Genomic DNA, 20,336 nt, shown 5'->3' with positions numbered 1-20,336 from the left:
TTATAAAGCTGCCTTGGTTCCAAAGCTGTGGGATTCTTATTTACATAGGTGAGTGCATTAATAACATGCAGAATGAGAATCAATTAAATTTAAGAAAATGTTTCAGTTTTTGAAGCCGGTGCCTATTACAGAAGAGGCAGGAGTTTTGTGAATAGTAGGGAGGAGCAGCCAAATAATGCTGCAAATTGGGGTGATTTGGGGATTGCCCCTCCTCTGAAATGAAACATGATGTCAATAAACCTGTCCCACCCCACCCTGGTTTGGACTGGGGCACTCCCCTCTAAGCCCTGTGTTACTTGGGAACTTTGTTTTTCTGCTTTTCTGTGATCTACCCAGTTCTATTTTCTTATATAATATCCTTGTTCCTAAGGGCTTTGCAAAAAGTGAGACTGTCTAAAATGTTATATATGGCGCACCAAAGAGATTTGGATTATTTTGCTTGTCAGAGCACATCAATGGAGGTGTGGGGTGTTTTTGTTTGGTTGTTGTTGTTGTTTTACCAAAAAAGTCATTACAGGTTTGTTTGTTTTTTAAATCCTATGTTGCTCTGCTTTAACAACAACAAAAAAGTTCCTTTCAGAGAACTTAGGTCTTAGGGCCTATCAGAGATCTGTAAGAGCCTATCAGGAGACTGGCAAACCCTACTGGAGAACACAAATTAACACCATGAACAAAAGTCAGTATGACGCTGCAATTCTTAAGCAAGAATACACACCACTCAGTTACCTTTTAATTATTTTAAGGCAGGCAAGAGACAAGCTCCCACTTCCCCTTCACTATTTTGGAAAGTCAATGCTCCCCCCCCCCAACAAAAATCCCTTTTATTTATTTGTCTGCAATTTGGCAGGTTTAATCTACGCTGGAGAGCCTCCTGTGCCTGAAAAAAAATTCATCCACTTCAGTGAAAAGAGGTTAAAATTGTAGCCATTTTTAAATTCTTGATTATATAGTCCATGGAGAACACGAAGGTTCATTTTACACAGAATGACTTGTAACACAGATTGAAGTGGACAAGGGTGCACAGCAACTCAGAAATAGATCATAATTTTTATAAACTCACAGAAAGATGCAAGGTGAATGAATGTTAGAGGCCGAGCACATCCATAGTAAACGACAAACTTTTTTTTAACCATTTCTATTCTTACTACCAATATTACTGGTACATATCTATAATATTACTACACTCTTACATATCCAATAAAACAGTCCTCAAGTTTTTAAAAGCAACAGTATTATACTAAATTAATAAAGGAAGATATTAATAAAGATTTCATTGTTATATTATTAGACAAGTTTATGCATTTTCTAATTCGTTACTTGCCTTAATTTTTTTAAAAAAAAATTTCAATGATTGCCTTACTCGTCTAATTTGAAGGCTACAGACATGAAAGTTATAAATAAGCAGGAAATCCCAAATCACCCTAATTATCTGAGAATATATTTTATTCTCTTTTTTGCCCCTGGTATTTTAACATTACAAAGAATCTTTGCTATGGAAGCATGGTGGCTCTTATTAACATGATATTTTAGCACATCCTATATTATTATTTTGGGGGGCGGGATTCAATAAATTAACTGAATACTGTCAAACACTTTCTCTCAGTTAAGTCAAATTTTAAACACACTGCACCTAAATACGCAGAAAATCTGGATTACATCTCGCAATTTAAATTGGGAACTATGATTTTCTGTCCAGCATGTAATTAATGTGTTTTTAATATATTTTTATATATCATTAACTGAAGCACAATATCCTATCTTACATAATAATGGTTTGTTGAATGGTGACTAATTGATCAAGGGCATTCAATCTAGCAAGAGGTATCAGCTAATGGAAGAACAGGGATGAAATTTCGGCCGATTCCCTTCCTCCTCCAGAACAGATTTTCCAGGGAGTGTTACGGGCTCTTCTTCCATGATCTATTAGTGTAGAGTTTTACTTATCTGTTCTCATATCCAAATTCATCAGATTATTTTATATATTCTGTATAGCAGCCCTTTCACTTTTTAATATTTGCACAATAAGACTTAATGACGAATAATCCATGTATTTTCCTTACACACAAAAACAAACAAGCTATAGGTTATTGGTGTACACAAAGTGATCCACATTTCATTTCCTGACAGCATAAGGCAGATAATGCCAGCTAAAATCCAACAGATATAGTTCAAGATAATCAAAGATTAGTTAAGGCAACTAGTTGGAATGAATGGTAGTATTTGTTGTTTGGTGCTGCAAGACAACCTTTAACAGGAAACTCCTGCAATTTTTATCCTAGCAGGCCTTTCTCCCATATAAATGGTCGAAATGTGGCTTGTACGTCACTCAAAAGTTGAGTTGAAACTGCTATCGGAAGGGAAAGGAACAAAAATAAGCAATACAGACAAAAGATACATTTTAACAATATGATGCTAATCTCCCAAATCATCATTCAGCCAGATATGACTGTATTTCAAAAAAAAATTTTGATGACTTCTTACAGAGAAGTCTGGTATTTATTTTCAAAAAAACACTCCTTTAAATAAGATGCCAAATATACCAGTATTTGCAATATCTTACCTTCTTCTTGTTCCCAAGTAATGGACTAATATTTGTGACCACATTGGAAAGATAAGTGGAAGCATTTATGCCTATTATTTCATATCTGTGTACAGTTAATTTGCATCCAAAAACCTCAATAATATTTAGAATCAATTTAACAATTTGTGTAAAAGATTGCATTTTGTGGGTTCATGAGATAGCATCACCTGCATTTTATATCATTTACTGTGCAAATACCACGGATATCAAGACTTGATTGTACACATACAGCCAAAATTTAAGTTGAAGAAATAAAAAGTAGTGAAGACAAAAGACACCCTTGCCTCATTCCTCTAATTTCAATGATTTTGATAAATAAGGTAATATTTTACGTTTTCTGCTTTCAGGTGACTTTTTTTTTATTTAATTCAACTCAGAATCCCTAAATTTTGTATGTGCCACAGCCTAGTTTTGTTTATGTAACCCTGAGTTATTTTTCCTGAACTTTCTCAGCTTTCCCCCCCAAACAGGAATTTCTTGCGTCATCAACATGTCAGTCAAATTTCTTCTACTGATACAATCATTTACATGAGCTGCTTAGCCTTAATGTTTAGAGCCTCTGCTTAATTACAGGCATTCATTATTACTTCTATTTGTCTTTGGACTACTCGTTCAGCTAATAAGTCTTTCATTAAAATGCCGTTTTGTGTATAAAAATCTTTAAATAACTTGGAAACATCACACACAATGTTAGGATTCCATCCAAGCTTTTAGAGCTTTGGTGAAGGAGCTAAAAAATACATGGTCATCCAAAATTCTGCACAGATTTCTGCTTTTGAGAGTTGCATTCTAGAGGCACGCACCCTTCTTCCAGACTGGCTTGACAAGATGCTGCCAACATGGCCATTCTTAGGGCCAAAGTGGATGTTATCTTGGTATTGGCGAAATACCAAAGAATGTGGTTATAGCACAGAGAATATTTGCAGGTTGAGCAGGAAACTTGACCCTATCTGTGAACATGGATTCTTCTGCTATTCCCCCATCTCCAACACCACCCCTCTTTTTTCCAACCAGGTTGTCTTTAGTTTTAGCAACTGACTGGGGAAAATATATTTGAAAAATGAGAGGGGAGGCACTTATAGGTGAATGTACAGGTTGGGGGAGGAGTTAAGCACCTTCTCCCACATTCTAATTTCTCCTGAAAAATGCAAATCCCATCCTTCCATCATGTTGTGGCTTATAATCAGTTTGCCTATCAGGATATATAAAGAGGAATCTTCATGAAATCTGTTGACTGCTGCTGGTTGTGTCACTTTGCTTTTCTTGCTTGAGCACACCAAGTGAGGATTTCCTTTTCCTTTTTCTCCTTTTGGATTTTATTCCTTGAATAGAAAGCCCCACATTATATTGTAAACTACTTCTCACAGAGAAAGAGAGAAAGAGGGAGAATATTTCTCTCTATTGGGATTTTTAGGTGTGTCTCTTTGCGGATTGGTCATTACGGAACCCAAAGCTTAGGAGATGCTGAACATCTAAAAAGATTTCAGCCAACGACTATTTTGGTCAAAATGCTTAAAAATTCTGAGTGATGCAGCTGCACTTTGCACCCTAAGGCTCAGCACAGCTGTAGATCACATTAGGATCACTACAAAGAGAGAATTCCATGCCAAAGAACCTATATGGAACCTAAAGCGTTTAATATAAATGGTCTGTCTTAATTTTAATTCAGTCTGCACCATGTGAAATGTCATCACCCCTAAACAAATTTTAAGAGGGAACTCTTGCCTCAGTTTCTGGCCACCTGGCTGTTTTTATGGCACACCTACATTAAAAGAAAGTGGCTGCATAAAAGCAGGATTGGGTCTTTAGTGTAATAAGCACTTCACGTCCAGCTCAGGTTCGCATAACAGATGGTCAACATACCACCATTTCTCTATGATGGGAAAGGGAAGATCAGTGCTATAAAGTTTCAACCACATCTTACTGGAAGATTTGTTCGGCAGCTCATTTGTAAACATTTAAAATGGGGACGCCCAGTGACATTCCTCAAATTCAGGGAGCAAAGTATCACAATGCATACAAATGCTCAAAGCATGTGTATTATTTCATTCTGAAGATTTCCCCCTTCTACATATATTTGGGCTTTACTGGGACTTTTTAGGGAGGCATTTACAGTGGTTCCTTAGCATGAGGAAGCCAAGGAAGAAAAGTTGTAAAAATGAATATCTAGGAATCTGCCTTTTGCAGATTTCTCCATGATTTTTTTTTAATCAGGGCAGTAAAAATGAATGCTAGATGATCTTTTCCAGTCTTTAAGCCATTTTATTTGTACTTACGCAACTCAAAAAGTTATATTACAATCAAAGCTGCAGAGGAAAGATACATGTAATTGTATCTCCTCTTTATTTTTCTTCTTTACCTGTTAAAATGTGTAGTAACAGCTCCAAAAGGGCAGCTGAAATCAGGAAAAGAGGGATAAAACTCACCTATGCCTCCATGCTGCTGGGTGAGATAAACTGATTCGGTTTGCATTTAAAGGTGAACCAACCTAATTTGCAGTTTGCAAAACAATATGCAAACCAAAACACAACCATCCTTCAAAATTTGAACTTCTCCGAATTTTGCATATTGTGTAAGTTTATCACCCAACCTCTCCCCTCTACTCTCCCCCCCTACCTCTGGATACTGTATTATCTTACAGTGAACGTAACCAAAATACTTTATAATCTGAACAAACAAACAAAACAAACAAAAAGAGACATTGCACATTCTTTTGTAATTCATTAAAACCTTTAATAATTTTTTTTTTAAAAAGCAATTTCTCCAGCCAGGGTGTATGTACAAAAATGCATATACCAGGGTAATGTGCATTTATTATTGGAAATAACTTATCAAAGTGTTGGTGCTGACCTCTATAGCCCTAAACAGCCTCAGCCCAGTAACCTTGAAGGAGGGTCTCCACCTCCATTGTTCAGCCCGGACACTGAGGTCCTCCTCTGAGGGTCTTCTGGCGGTTCCCTCACTGCGAGAAGTGAAGTTACAGGGAACTAAGCAGAGGACCTTCTCAGTAGTGGTGTCCTCCCTGTGGAATGCCTTCCCATCAGTTTTCAGGGAGATAAAGAACTAAACAACTATAGAAGACATCTGAGGGCAGTCCTGTATTGGGAAGTTCTTAATGTTTGGCATTTTGTTATGTTTTAAAATGTGCTGTAAGCCACCTAGAGTGACTGTGGAAACCCAGCCAGATGGGCAAGGTATAAATTATTGTTATAATTAGGCAAAATTGCTTTGCAAAAGTATGTATATTAGGCAAACTAACATACGAAAATATGCATATTAGCAGAAATTCACCCTAACATGTTAATGAGTCCTTATGACTTGGTTGTTACTTTAAAATGCAGACTGATGTGGGCATGTGGAGAACTGAACTTAAGGTGGGGGCGGGGGATGAGAAACTGAGAGAAATTGAAATTGCTAGATTTGCCAATCCCAACCTGTGTGTTCTTTGAAGTTAAAAATCATCATTATAATGAGACTCCTGTTTCACATCTATTTTCCTCCCTCTTCAACATTTTAAGATGCATGCATATGACTAATGAGCTAAACTTTATTCTCATATATTGTCAGTGAGCCCCAGCAGCTATTGGTTGAGTTTCTTTGAACATTCTAAATGCTCAGGATGAAAAGGATCATCAACAGAATGCTAATAACAGTGGTGTTTTTGTGAAAGCAGTGGAATACCACTGAGGATGGCAGGGGGAAAAAACTTCATGAAGGCACGGGGACAAGAAAACTGTTAAAGAGAGATAGAATGGGCAAGGGAAATGTAGACTAGGGAGCAATGAAGCTGAAGAAGTGGAGGGGCTGAATTTTATATTGAATTTAAAACTAGGCAAAGTCTCTAACGCAGTTTTATTTTGACAAAAGCACCCAGTACATGAATGAGCATGAAATAATTGCTATCCTATTACCAAACCTGGTCTGCACAAAGCAGAGACAATTCTAACTAGCAAGGGTTGATGATCGGCTGCTAAGTTTTCACTGGAAAAACTAGGAAGTGCCTGCAACTCAAGTTATTCTGAAGAAGCATGTTGCCCATTACTACGAAATGATTTTTTTTTCAGATTTCAGTCTTTTTAGACTCAACAAGCATGTAAAAGGTAACATAAAAAGAGAGCTTCTAAAGGCAAGCTGATAAGAGGGCTAGAACATTTAAGTGTATACCAAACCAATTTCTCATTTCATACTTCCAAGTCCATACATTCCAAGTCTATTCATTGTCACATCTAAAAAATATGTAGTTATGGCTTGGTGAATTTACTATCCAGGTAATCCATTAGAATTTTTCGCTTCTCTCAGCACCCACAATTTACATTTTTAAAAAGCCACTGCCTGCATTTATGTTTAGACCAACCCATTAAGCTCTATGGTTCCCACAGTTCAGTGACAACCCCTCCCCCATGTGTATGTTATAGCAGAGATTCTTTGTCTGGTTTCCCCATTTTCAAAAGAAGCTCACTGAATATTTAGAATAGATTTTCCCATTTATTTATTACATGACTTACAGGTTAAAATCCAGCAAAGGCAATCTGTATGGCAAGGTCAAATACAAAAACACACATACAATGCACTGCATTGATGGTACAAAATGAAGGCAGTTTACTTGATTTATTAGAAAACGAAAACTATTTTCTGCTGCAGCTACTTTAAAAACGTTTCACTGGTTTTGCTGATTATCAGTTACTTTGGAGAAAACAGAGGAAAAACAAACGAAACCAGAAAAGTATTTCCAAGAAAATAGTATAAAATTGTAAACTTATTTCATCAACTAGCATTTACAATACAGCAGTTTTCTTTCATTGGACAATATAAACCAAATAGAGATTATTATACAAGGTAAAGAACAATTATCCCTATATAATATCACAACACACCAGATGAGATGAGTACAAAATTCGTTCAGTACTTGCTTGTCCATACCTTGCTGCACAGCGATTATTTAAACAAATGCAAACAAAAATGCACAAATACATACACCAAAAGGCATACAAATATGCACATGCACACTGTGTGTGTGTGTGCATGTGCAGAAAGAAAGAATACAATCCTGGATCACAAAGGGCTAGATCTCATTAGTAAAGCCTTCCACATGATCATACACATAGGTATGCAACCACACTGAAAAAAAGAAATCATGAAGCAGCTGTACACATGGTAAACTGGCAACCAACTCCTCCATTTCAGCAGCTGGGGGGAAAGTATAGCTTAGATCATAAGGTTCATTATGTGCAATGCATGGTTCAGACTAATCTTTCTCCATGTAGTCAGATACCTGCTTTGATTACTCTACATAAATCTGGCATATTTGGCATGTGAACCATACCACAGAAAACACCAGCGTCGTGCACCCACTTTTTCTCATATGAGGCTGGATCTACAAGTGACAAAGGTCTCTGGAAAGTACAGGCTTTGTATTGTAAACTGGGAGTCATCATTAAGATTCAGTATTACATGCACACATATATACAAGGCTTATTTATATTTCCATTCATCTCTGTATTTGGTTTACAACTGTATATGCCATACCATACCAATAACAGAGGGTTGAAGTAATTTAAACTTTGAGATGCAACTTTTGACATTGTGATGTGGAATATAAGCTCACAGATCTATAATTCAATTATGTAGAATGTGATTTTAATTACAATGTGAACACTGCTGCCTTAGTATTGCTACTTGCTCATCCGTTGGTGGAAGGGGATCTCTGGATGTGGCTCCAATGTTCTCTCATACATACAAGCCCTTGGATGATTAACTTAAACAAGGAAAAACAGTTGCCTGGCAGTTCAAAGCTTCTTTCCACATGCAGGAATGGAACAATAGACCTTCAGCTATTTATTTCCCAAAGCCAAAAGCCTATCATCTATTTTAACTATTCATTTTAAACACAGATTTTTTTTAAATAATAAAAAAACAGGAGTAAAGGCTTTCAAAAATAATTTGACTTAACTTTAATGTTTGAACTCCCTGTTCCCCATAAAACCTAAACTGAGAGATGGAGGAAACTTTGGGAAAACTAGCAAAAGAAACCTCCAGTGCCTGTGAAATATCCAGCTTAATTAATTGTTAGCATGTTACATTAACACACTTAACAATCTTGTAGTTTTGTAAAACAAACTACCAGATTCTGGTCACTGGAGCTGCAGCATGTGGACAGGACAGCCTTCCCTCCTCAGCCATGATCTTGGTAAAAACTGTGCCCCACATCTTGCAGGGCAAATAATACAATTGTTTCTGTATTTGCATTTTGGAATTTCTACCCACAGAAAACTGGACTTACAGGACTACTGTTAAATGGCAATACTTTCCAGGCACTGAGGAACTTTCATTTTACAAGTGAATAGAATCTCCCATGAACAATACTCAAATTACAATGTTGTGTGAAACTTGTAAGGTAAGGCCTGTCACATCCCTTAGAAGAGCTCATATAGGAAAACCTGGTATGGTACGCACTGTCTAATAATTTTAAGAACATGTATCTGCCTCCACAGCCCAAACAAAGCTATGCAATATAAGGCTTGTGGCAATATTTTACAGTAATAGGAGAAACAATATTGAAATATTTCAAACACCCAACCCCCGGAACCCCCCCCCCGACTTATGTCATTACATTTCCTTCCTTCTAGATAAGTGGTGCCAACACATTAGGAACCTATTCTGATCTCCTATGAATTAAAGTACTAGAATGTAACTGGAAAAGGAAACATACCCAGCTGATCTTATTCCCTTTGCCTGTTTCAGGTACAATATCTAATGGTTTGGAAAGTAGCTGACATTATAGGTTTCTTTTGAACTGAACAGACTCTAATAAAACCCCCTCTGTAAATATCAATATGTATCCCAGGTTTTCAGGGTGGAATGACTCCAATAGCACAAAGAAAGCACCTGTAGTACATCTTTCCCCCTTAATCACATACTTAACATGTGATAGTGTTGTACTGTCCTTTGCATTGTGACATACTAAAACACAACTCACAGGGTTTTAACCACTGAAGTTGTTGAACTAATGCAAAAACTTCCACTTGCTCAATGGAACTTCCCCTCCCCCTGTCCATGAGCCCCCAATCTGTCCCAGGGGGGAACCTCCAGAAAAGATTTGCGAGGGAGCTACGGGGAGAAGAGGGAAGAGAAATTCCACTGCACAATTCTAAGAGCTCGCACTGATGGAACAACTTTGGTGTACACAACCCATAATACCATACATCAGCATTGTTTGGCCATTTTTGTTGCCTGTTTGAATAAAAAACTACTTAAGATATTTAAATGAAAAGACAGAAGCATGGCCCGTAAAACTTGAGCTTGCCTTCCTGTGTGTGGTACTAATACATTTCCTTATGGTGCCCAGTGATTTGTAAGGTGATGCTGACTATATTTCTATAGGAATTAAAAAGCCAACATTAAATAATAAATTATTATGTGAAATGTTAACGATAGGTGCCTCGTTTAAAACGTTACCCAATGTGTAAGCTACAGTATCTAGAAGTAACAATCATTAAATTAAAAGCAAGAAATCAGGGTCGCAAGACCATAATGATTTGCAATAAAAGCACTGAGTTCTTGCTCTCAAAACAAGGCAGTAGTTGTAAATATCTGCTTAAGGACCAATCCAGAAGAAATTTCTCCTAAGAAATTTCAGGATCCCCTACTAAAAGAGAGATAACACACAAGCACAAAGGAACTCTTGTACTTCTCCCATTCTACTCAATGAGGCTTACATAGAAAAAACATCCCACTGGATCATGCCCATCATCATAATTAGTTTAACACATACATACATTCACACATACACAATTTTGCTGCTCTGAGTTCAGCATATTCGTTTTTTTAACAAGTCCCCATAAAAAGGAAAATGAGAAATGGCTGATTAGACCCAAATACTTCAATCACCATAGAGATTTCTATTTTTAACTGAGGGGGGGAAAAGCTCTGTGCTCACTTTTGTTAAGTGTCTTAAGCCTGCAAAACATGTTCCTATATTTACACCTAACAAACAGGCAAAAAGTCCAAAGCAAAAACAAAAACACATTTCCTAGTGAAAAACCTAAATTTGCAAAAGTGTTTGTGTAGTGTAAATGATATTATAAGCTGCTTAATCTCAAGGGTGGACTTATAGAAGATTGAGTGGAACTCTGTTTGGGTCCCCAAAATGCCACTCCTGAGGGTCAATGGACACCCATGGAATGGTGTGAAATGGGGTCAGGGGTTTGGAGCAGGGCAAGTAAATGAAAGGAATTCAACAGGGCTCCCTTGCACAGGATTCAACAAGTGGACGTTCCAAGCTATGACAACTCTTTCTTCTTCTTCAAAATTTGTCAACTTCATCAGTTTATACAGCACACATTTTTTTATAATGAGGGCGGATTTCTTACAGAGCTACGAAAAGAGCTCAAAAAGGACAAGCAGTATGAGCAAAGTGCATCTGGACTGCACTTTATTTTCATAACAATTTCTACCAGTTGCCGACAGCTCTACAGGCAAGGGCTCCTTTTCCAATAAAAATTGGAAACAAAGTTTTGAGCAGTAGTAAAGATAGGGGCTCGTATCCAGTGCTACTGTGAGTGGAAAGGATGTGCATAAAAGTTCTTCTACTGATATCTGCTCCTCCAGCAACCCTCTTACCCACATCATAGGCATTTATTTACTGAGGGTTTCTTCACCCTCAGGAGAAACTTTTCAGTGAGGAAGGAAGATGTATGTAGCAGTGAGAAGATGCTCAGGCTGCCCCTTGCATTCGTATCCCTTCTGCTCTCTATCATGGTGAGTGTTTTGGAAAATAATAGCACCTTTGGACATTATATTTACCCTATCCAAGTTTCATCTCAAAATGTTTACACAATTTGTTATCACCTAGCCTAAGAGCCCTTGTACAGAAATCAAGTCGCACAAGCACATAACACCATTAAAGTTAATATATTATATATGTATATAGGGACAAACGCCGGTGTTTTAATATTAAAATACGCAAAACGCTTTTGTGCAATTCACTAATGTCGGTTAGCAGCTAACTACATTCTCAGGAAAGTGTTAAACCTTCACCCAATCACAAACCATTATGCACTGTTCCATTTTCTGGGGTTTTTTTACACAGAGTCTCCTACTGAATCCAAATCATCCGAAGAGAGAGGGCGATACAGGTCCTGTAAGATGAAGTGCAGTATAGATTTGTTTACTGTACTTGATTTGCTGCACTGCAACTTTACTTCTTAATTTTTTTAACTAGCGCCAGAGAGGAAGACCGAAATAAATAAATATAAATAAATAAATAAATAAAATTCAGCATTCCTGTGATTTAAAAGAGGCTTAAAAACAAACTACAGCAGTAATTATATATATATATATATATATATATATATATGAGAGATAATTTATATTCTGACATTTTACCCTTTGATAATTTTGACATCTACTTAGTGATGGTTTCTTTAAAGCATGACAGTATGCTAAGAATCCTGATAATGCCATAATGAATGCCTTTACATTCCTATTGTTTGTTTCATCTCGCAGTATGTGAGAGAACGGAAGCAGTTTGGTAGAATGGCAGCATAAGGGGGGGGCGGGGAATAGCTGTGCTTTTACTGACGGTCGCCAAGCAACCAGTTCATATGAGCAAAGAGAAACAGAGCATGTGTATAAGTGAGCCTGTGTGCGTGTTAAGACTATCTCCATTCCTTTTCCACTCCTACTGCTAGGATCCTCTGACTGATGAAATAATCTACAAATGCCAGAGATGTGGGAGTATAATAGATGGCCTCGTTCAATCTACACAGCACAACACATGTCTCACAGATATACAGTACAGAAAAATAAAGAGAGGATGTTCAGGAAGAAGAAAGGGATAGAATGATAGCAGCTTTGTTTCAAGGTGAATTACATGGAGGCGTTTGTTTAGTGGAGATGGAGATAATACAGTGTTAATATGACTTGCCATGCCTCCCATGCAACATTGTAGACTGAACAACACTAGAGTGTGATAAAAGGCAATGCACCAGTGGCATTGGAATGGGCACAAAGGAAGACTCCACAGGAAAATGATGAGAGAAAACTCAACACAACAGGTACAATACTGTAGAAGGACACACGAGGAAGCCTTAGACCAACTCTCGCCAACCTAGTATCCTCCAGTTGTTGGACAACCGCCCCAGCCAGAACGATGGGAGTTGCAGCCCAACAACACCAGGTTGGAAAAGGCTCCCTTAGACCAAGGGCTCACCAAGTCAAACATCCTGTTTCCACTGGTGGCCTGTTATGGGACATTGCCAGTCTTACAATAAACAAGCACACATAGAATTATCACAAACAGCAACAAATATAAAATGGTATAAAACTGATTCTGACTTCATCGATGAGGTTATATACAGGGGTAGCCAATATGTTGCTGGGCTGTAATTCCCATCAATCCTGCCTACTAGCAATGGTGTCTGGGGTTGATGGGATTTGGAGTTCAACAACAACTGGAGAGCACAGTGGCATAACACAGTTTGCTGGTGCCCAGGATGGGGCAAGTTTTGTGCTGCCCTGGTAGACTGGGCAGCCTGGCAGGGCTGGGCCATCACCGAGGAAGCTGCCTCTGCAGATCACTCATGCACCAGAGCCCAGGGGAGGAGAGGCACGGTAATGTTGTTACTGCAGCTCCTCCTCTCCGCAGCTTCCGCCTCCAGGTCCGGAATTGGTGCTGAGCCAATGCCAAGCAAGTGGCTTCCACAATTCCCTAGTGCGTGTGACACCCTCCCCCTCCCCCTTCAACTTGGCTGGCATGTGGGCGTCCCTTCAATGGCCAGGAAGAGAATGAGCTGCTGCCACCCCAGCCCCAAAAGTCTAGGCTGAGCACAGTGTACCTCCCTGCAGCTCTGGCCTAAATAAGGGAGCTTGTTGGGGGCACCTTGCTGTGCCCCCTCAAAACTGTGTGCCCGGGGCCACGGTCCTTCTGCCCCCCTTCTGCCTCTGAGAGAGCACCACATTGGCTATCCCTGGGAGATATATAAAGGAATGACTAACAACTTACCAAGGAAAAGGTCTGTGCTTATCTTCTTTCACTTTCTTTCCTATTTTCCTCTCACACCCTTTCATCATTTGATATCTTAATTTTTTTAGCCTGCACCAACTCTCCAGACAATGTTTTAAAACTATCATCCATAAAATTCTACTGCAAACTGCCACAGGTGATTAAAGAAGCAGATATGGGAAGGGGAAATAGAGGACAAAAGAAACTCCATACAAGATAACGGAGAATAAAAGGCCAAATCATGAAATAAGCTGAAGGCGCTGCCTCATGACATCAACATGAAGAAAGCTTTAGACAACGAGAGGAAAGAGCTAAGGTAATAAATCCCAGGGGGATGTGGACAAGTCCTGTAATCTTGTCATCTTGTCATATTCTTCCCTATGTCCCAAAGACTTATATCGTTTTGATTGTTCCGGCAACAAATACTGGAGAGGGAAAATATTTTGGTATAACAGCTGAGAATTTTCCTCAGGAATCTCTTTTATAACTTCCTCAGCCTTTCTGCTGTTTGGCTTTGTGAGCCTAACTTTATACATTTATTATTGAATGTAAGCTGCTCAGAGAACTTTATGTTATAGTGTGGGAGCATCTAATGCTCATGCTCACATAGCAACTTATCGGAGAGCAAGTCCTAGGCTCTGTGGTTTAACCCACAGCGCCACCCGCATCCCATAGTGCCACCTGCATCCCACTCAGCATTTTCCCCGATTAAGCAGTCTATAAATTTGTCTTAGGGATGCGGGTGGCACTGTGGGTTAAACCACAGAGCCTAGGACTTGCCGATCAGAAGGTCGGTGGTTCGAATCCCTGTGACGGGATGAGCTCCCGTTGCTCGTTCCCTGCTCCTGTCAACCTAGCAGTTCGAAAGCACATCAAAGTACAAGTAGATAAATAGGTACTGCTCTGGCGGGAAGGTAAACGGCGTTTCTGTGCACTGCCCTGGTTTGCCAGAAGCAGCTTAGTCATGCTGGCCACATGACCCGGAAGCTGTACGCCGGCTCCCTCAGCCAATAAAGCGAGATGAGCGGCGTAACCACAGAGTCGGCCACGACTGGACCTAATGGTCAGGGGTCCCTTTACCTTTAAATTTATCTTAATAAATAACTTGGCACCCTGTTGCACTGCCCCACACTTCAAACTATTTAACTTCTGTGCCATAAGTTGATACCACACAAATAACTTATCTGGAAGGGATTGTTTCTCTACACAGCAGGTGCAAGTAAACTTAATTTATTTTAAGACTGAGCTTTGGAGTGGAATTTAGACAACAACAGAGGAGATGATAATGGAGGCTGCACAACACAGTAATAGTACTCCATTGTTATCTGCACTCCATCTGTACTCAGGGTCATCTTAAATTGGAGGAATTCATGGACATCCAAGCTATATATAGGCCCCAGATCCCTCTTGAAGCTGGTCCAACCACCAGTTCATAATATACTTAGAATAGGTTCTTAAATCTAGTTGTGCTGGAGCCATCTCCTTCCTGATTCACTGAATTAACATAATGCAAGCCCAGACCAAGCAGAAGGAGTTGTCCTCACCACAGCTCTTCCAGACATCAGCACCAAGAAGCCACCACATGAGCTTCTCATGTTACCTTGTAGTACAGGAAGAAGCTGAACTGCTGTGGCTTGCTGCCATGGTGATGAGGTCAAGTGACCCCACGATGTCAAGTGCCTCACCTACAAATCACTGCAAACTTCATTTACCAGCAAGCACTTCCTGAACCCTAGGTCAGAGGGAGATGAGGGAGCAGACAGGGAGGAGGAAGCTAAAAAGGCAACAGGGCTTAGTGAGCAGGAAGAGGCTGGGACAGAGAACAGTCCAGGCTCAGAGGCAGAAGAGGATGCTGGAGAGGAGGGGAGCCAGGAGGCAATGATGAGGCAGGCTGTTGAAGAAACCGGGGAGCCTCCCCCTCCTGCTGCGACCTGTTCCCCTCCCCCCAGTCTCCCTAAACACACAGAGAAATGAAGAGCAATGATTAGGCTGCTGGGGAAGGACCCAGGGGAGGAGCCTTAGAGACCTGTGGGAAGGCAAGGACCTTCAGTCCTTGCAACTGCCTCGTTGGGACAAGGCATACTGGGAAGAACTGCTGTGATCACTAGGCCTGCACTGTTTTGGTTTCTTGAATGAAGAGTTAACTTCACTGACACTGGTGTTTTTATTGCCCTGCACTCTTCTAGAGCAAATCTCATGCCTAAAGAATTTTACTGTAATGCTTAATAAAGGATGACAGAATGAAACAGAATGAAAAAAGAATGGAAGGCAAGTATGCTGACAATGGAATATTACAAATCTTTAAAAAATAATTTCAAATTGTTGCTAATGCCTCATACATTGAGTTGTATTTTATTCATCGTTACAATACATTCATATTAGCCACACACACAAAGTACCAAGGGCCCAATCCAATACCACCATACCCAGTGCTTCATCAGAAAAACAAAAGCTGTGTTCAGATGACAACAGTATAACATCAGTGGGCAGCAGGGAGAGTGGAATTGCACTTACAAGCCCCAGCCCTTCACACTGACCATGCCTTCTGAACAGAGTTGACATACATACAACCTGCATAAACACAAGCTCTGTTCAAGATCAATGTTTGGACACCAGAGATCAGATGCACTGGGAGTGATCTCCTTAAATTATATTGATGCACACTGAATTGTCATTTGAAGAGAGATAGAAATGTGTGCCAAGTTTGTATCTGCTCTGGTACTATTGCCTACATCAAATGGTTTAAAATAGGTGCATCATTGATGTGCACTTATCTAAAGATCTCTATTGTTAACAGCATTTTATTAGGTGCCTGGAGGTCACATCAATAAAAGAGATCCATCCAGTAAAACAGGGTGGGGATACTTTATTCTGTCAAGGACCACATTCCCCCAGGTGTAGTCAGCTAGCTCTGGACAGGGCCAGAGCCAAAAGTTGGCAGGCACCCACTTTTCTGTCACTCTTTCTGATACCACCTTTCCCCATTTCCCCCTCCTTGCCGCTCACGTGAAATTAGGCTGAGAGTCTCATGCAATAAAAGGGCAAATCAATGTGCCTGAATTATATCAAGCAGCCCTTCTGGAAGTTCATGGGAAAAGAGAGAGTTCTCTAAAATTTAACTAGTTATCCTTTCCTTAGGCCAATCAGACATGGATATCATTTATAGGAATAAAACCAGTGTGGGGATGTAGGTGCTTTTGTTTTGGTTATGGATGGTACTCACTGGTCACCTCTTTTTTTTTTGTTGCCCATGGCAGCCATTTTGTATTTGCACCCTGACATTTTTGTCAATATATAACTACCGGCACCTCATTTCCACCACAAAAAGTGAAAAGAACTATAGATCTGTGAGGATATAAGCAGGCTTTATTCATTCTAGCAATAATTATGCCATTAATGATGAAAGTGCTTTACAAAGTAAGAACAAAAAGACAAGATCCTGCTCTGAAGACCATGCCACCTAAAATTCAACACAAAAGGGGGGGGGGCAGAAGGCGTGAAGAAAGAAAAGTTTAAAAGTGTATAACTTTGTGTTAAGTTCAGCTACTCATACTTAGGTTTAGTTTCAGTATTGAATGAGGACTACGAGATCATGCTCTTTGGGACTGAAAGGAATATAGAAAGGGAGATAGAAAGGATAAATGTTTATGACAAGAAGTTTCAGATTTACCTCCACCTATCTGCCCAGCCGCCAAATGTATCAAAGAGTTCCACCATCCATGTCCTGAAGCCAAAAAGGCCAGTTCAAATTTAAGGAAGGCGGTTAAAAAAACCCCACACTATCACAAAATGTTCATGTGAGCAGATGGGGGAAAGAACAAAAAGTTAGTTGAAGTCATTTCTGCTTTTATAATGGTACTTTATTGAACTCATTCTGATTCATTCTCTCTGATTCACTCTGATGTTTCTTTACGCTCCCCAGACTGTACAGAGAAGAAAGAGATAAAAGGGTGCTTCCATTTATGAGCTGGTCCAAAGATACTGCAAAGAGTTTTACCCCTCCCGTTCACGAATAGCTAATTAATCAGTAATTGTCTTTAATTTTAGAGTGACAGCACCTTCCATCTTCTTTGAAGGAAGGAGTGCATCAAATATAAACATGTTGAAGAGGCAGGTCTAAAAGTAACAACATAATTATTATACTAACTGTATCATTCCCCTCAAAATCATGGTAAATTTATTAAGTACTTCATGAAAAGCTAGAGTCTAGGAGATAAGTTGAAGCCAGTTCCCTGACTGAAAAGCCACAAACTATGATTGCAAACCCTGAAGTCTATAAGATTATGGCCTCATTCAGATGTAATGGCTTAGTGATGTGTGAATCAGCCACAGACATCAGCCCCACTCCTCTCCTCTCCTCCTCTTGGCATCCCAATGAGGTGGAGATAAGAACATAAGAGGCGGCTTGCTGGATCCAACCAAAAGCTTATCTAGCCTAGCATTCTGTTCTCACATTCTGTTCTCCTTTTAGAGGTCTACATGCAGGACATGAGATCAACAGCACATGACTTTTGTGATTCCCGGCAGTTGCTAATTCAGAGGCATATTGCCCTTTGATACTCAAGGTGATATAGCCATTATGACTACTAGCCTCCATGAATTATCCTCTATGAATCTATCTTACCTTCCTTTAAATCTATCCAAGTTGGTGGCCATTACTACCTCCTGGTAGTGAAATATTCCATTCTTTAATTATGTGCTATGTATTGCCTTTTGTCTGTCCTTAAACTGTTTTTTAATCAACCAGTTTAGCATTAAGTTTGATTGTGGACAAGTTGTGGTTAGACTTAACTATTGTTAGGGAAGCAAACCAACATGAAACCATGGTTCCCTAAACAATAGTTAAAATTAGCAAATCCTGCAATGCAAAGGGCAGGGGTGTCAATTTGAATAAAATATTGTGGGGGCCCAGATAAGCCCTGCCCCACATAATCGATCCCATGACATAGTGCACACATGCCATTTGAATGGGAATGCTCATCAACTTTGTGCAGGCCCAGACCCACGGCTCCTAAGAGTTGGCTCCTATGGCAAGGGGTAGGACTGGATGACCCTCTTGGTCCCTTTCCAACTCTACGGTTCTATGATTCTATGATCCCACTTGCCTCTAGTCCATGGGTCGGCAAACTAAAGCCCGGGGGCCAGATCTGGCCCAATCACCTTCTAAATCTGGCCTGCGGACGGTCCGGGAATCAGCGTGTTTTTACATGAGTAGAATGTGTCCTTTTATTTAAAATGCATCTCTGGGTTATTTGTGGGGCATAGGAATTCATTCATCCCCCCCCCCAATATAGTCCGGCCCTCCAAAAGGTCTGAGGGACAGTGGACCGGCCCCCTGATGAAAAAGTTTGCTGACCCCTGCTCTAGTCTACACTGTAGTTGAGTGCTGGTATCAAGCTCTTAGTGGTTTTTTTCATCTGAGGGTGCCCATTTTCTTTATCCTCACCACAGCTGCCACTGCCCATTCACTTGCCTCTTCTCCTGGCCCAATTCACATCACTTCCCAGAGGGGAAAGACAAGATACATCCTGCTGCTGCTCCTTATTCCTCCCCCAGCATATTTGTTCAACATTGATAAGTAAGTAGGCAGCAAGAAGACAGGCAAGGAACATGTTCAGGAGGTTCCAAGGACTGGAATTGAGGCCCCCTACTGATGAACAGGCCTCAACAGGTGCCTGATTAAACCCTGATGCCTTCTCCAGCAGTTACAAATCATAGCTATATCATTCTCTCACAACCAACCTGTAAGCTAAACTATTTATTACATTTATTTCTCACCTTTTTGTCTAGGGAGCTCAAGCTGACCCACACAACATTGCCAAGTGATGTCCCATCTAGATATTGACCAGACCCAATCCTACTTAGCTTCAGCAAGATTTCTACATCATGTGCCTTCAAGACCATGCCCTGGATTATTAAATTAGTTCAGCCAAAACACAGAGAAATGATGGGCCTAACCATATTAGTAAACAGAAATGAGAGACATGAGTGTGCTGTCTTAAGGAAGACTTTTTTTTTGTTTCAGAGAAGTAAAGAAGATACCTCTTCCAACTAATTAGCGTCAATCGTTGAGATGCCCACAACTTTGACCTGCCCTATAATATAATCAAAGGTGTTTTGTACTACTATGTTACAAGCATGAAAATAACTGCTACAATTATTTCAGAATGATTATTGGTTTATGCACATTGACATAGGAGACTAAATAGATTCTTCTAAAGTCTAATAATGGTGATGTTCTCATGATGAACACGGGAATGAGTATAAGGAAACCTTGGGCTCAAATGCTCTCCCTCTTCTTTGTGACCAGGATAAGGGCTATGACCAGTGGTTCCCAATTAGCTAATTGCTGAGGACCCCCTATTTTTCAAAAGCCAAGCCACGGACCCCCTACTTTTGAAATTTTTGATAACTCTATGGTTGTTACCTCTGCAAAGCAATTTTTTGAACAAAATGTGGGGTAGCCCCTAATAAGCAAAGGATTCTAGGTATACTAAAAACAAAAAAGACCATAAATTTGTGATTATTACCATGCAAAAATGACAAAAAATTAGTTGGGGGCAGGCAAGGGATGAGGCCACAGACACTCTGGGTGCGTTCAGCAGACCCCCAACTGGGAACCACTGGCTTTGACAGTAATAACTTTCTGTTTCTCTTGAACTCGGCTTCTCATTGAGTATGAAAGTTTGTGGTTTATACTCCATATGGTTAAGTTAAACAAGCCAGCTTCATAACCTGTGGTTTGAGGATGGC

The 20,336-nt window shown here is 39.8% G+C and overlaps 1 protein-coding gene across 5 annotated transcripts in view; it reads right to left on the bottom strand.

The window, feature by feature from the left end:
- DCLK1 (doublecortin like kinase 1) overlaps window positions 1-20,336 on the bottom strand; it is a 200,507-nt gene that overhangs the window by 48,655 nt on the left and 131,516 nt on the right. Inside the window, exon 7 of one of the 5 annotated variants that reach the window (XM_081197936.1) lies at window positions 7,054-11,718. The exons of the other annotated variants lie outside the window; for them this stretch is intronic. Within the exon in view, the coding sequence (XP_081054062.1) occupies window positions 11,662-11,718 (57 nt within the window). The 3' untranslated portion in view covers window positions 7,054-11,661. Of the gene's footprint in view, window positions 1-7,053; window positions 11,719-20,336 lie in introns of those variants that run through there. 5 annotated transcript variants of the gene reach the window in all.

This window comes from Podarcis bocagei (assembly GCF_964188305.1).
Source record: "Podarcis bocagei genome assembly, chromosome: 6".
Classification (NCBI taxonomy): Eukaryota; Metazoa; Chordata; class Lepidosauria; order Squamata; family Lacertidae; genus Podarcis; species Podarcis bocagei.
The sequence above is the reverse complement of the archived record's forward strand: the minus strand, read 5'-3'. Positions and strand labels throughout refer to the sequence as shown.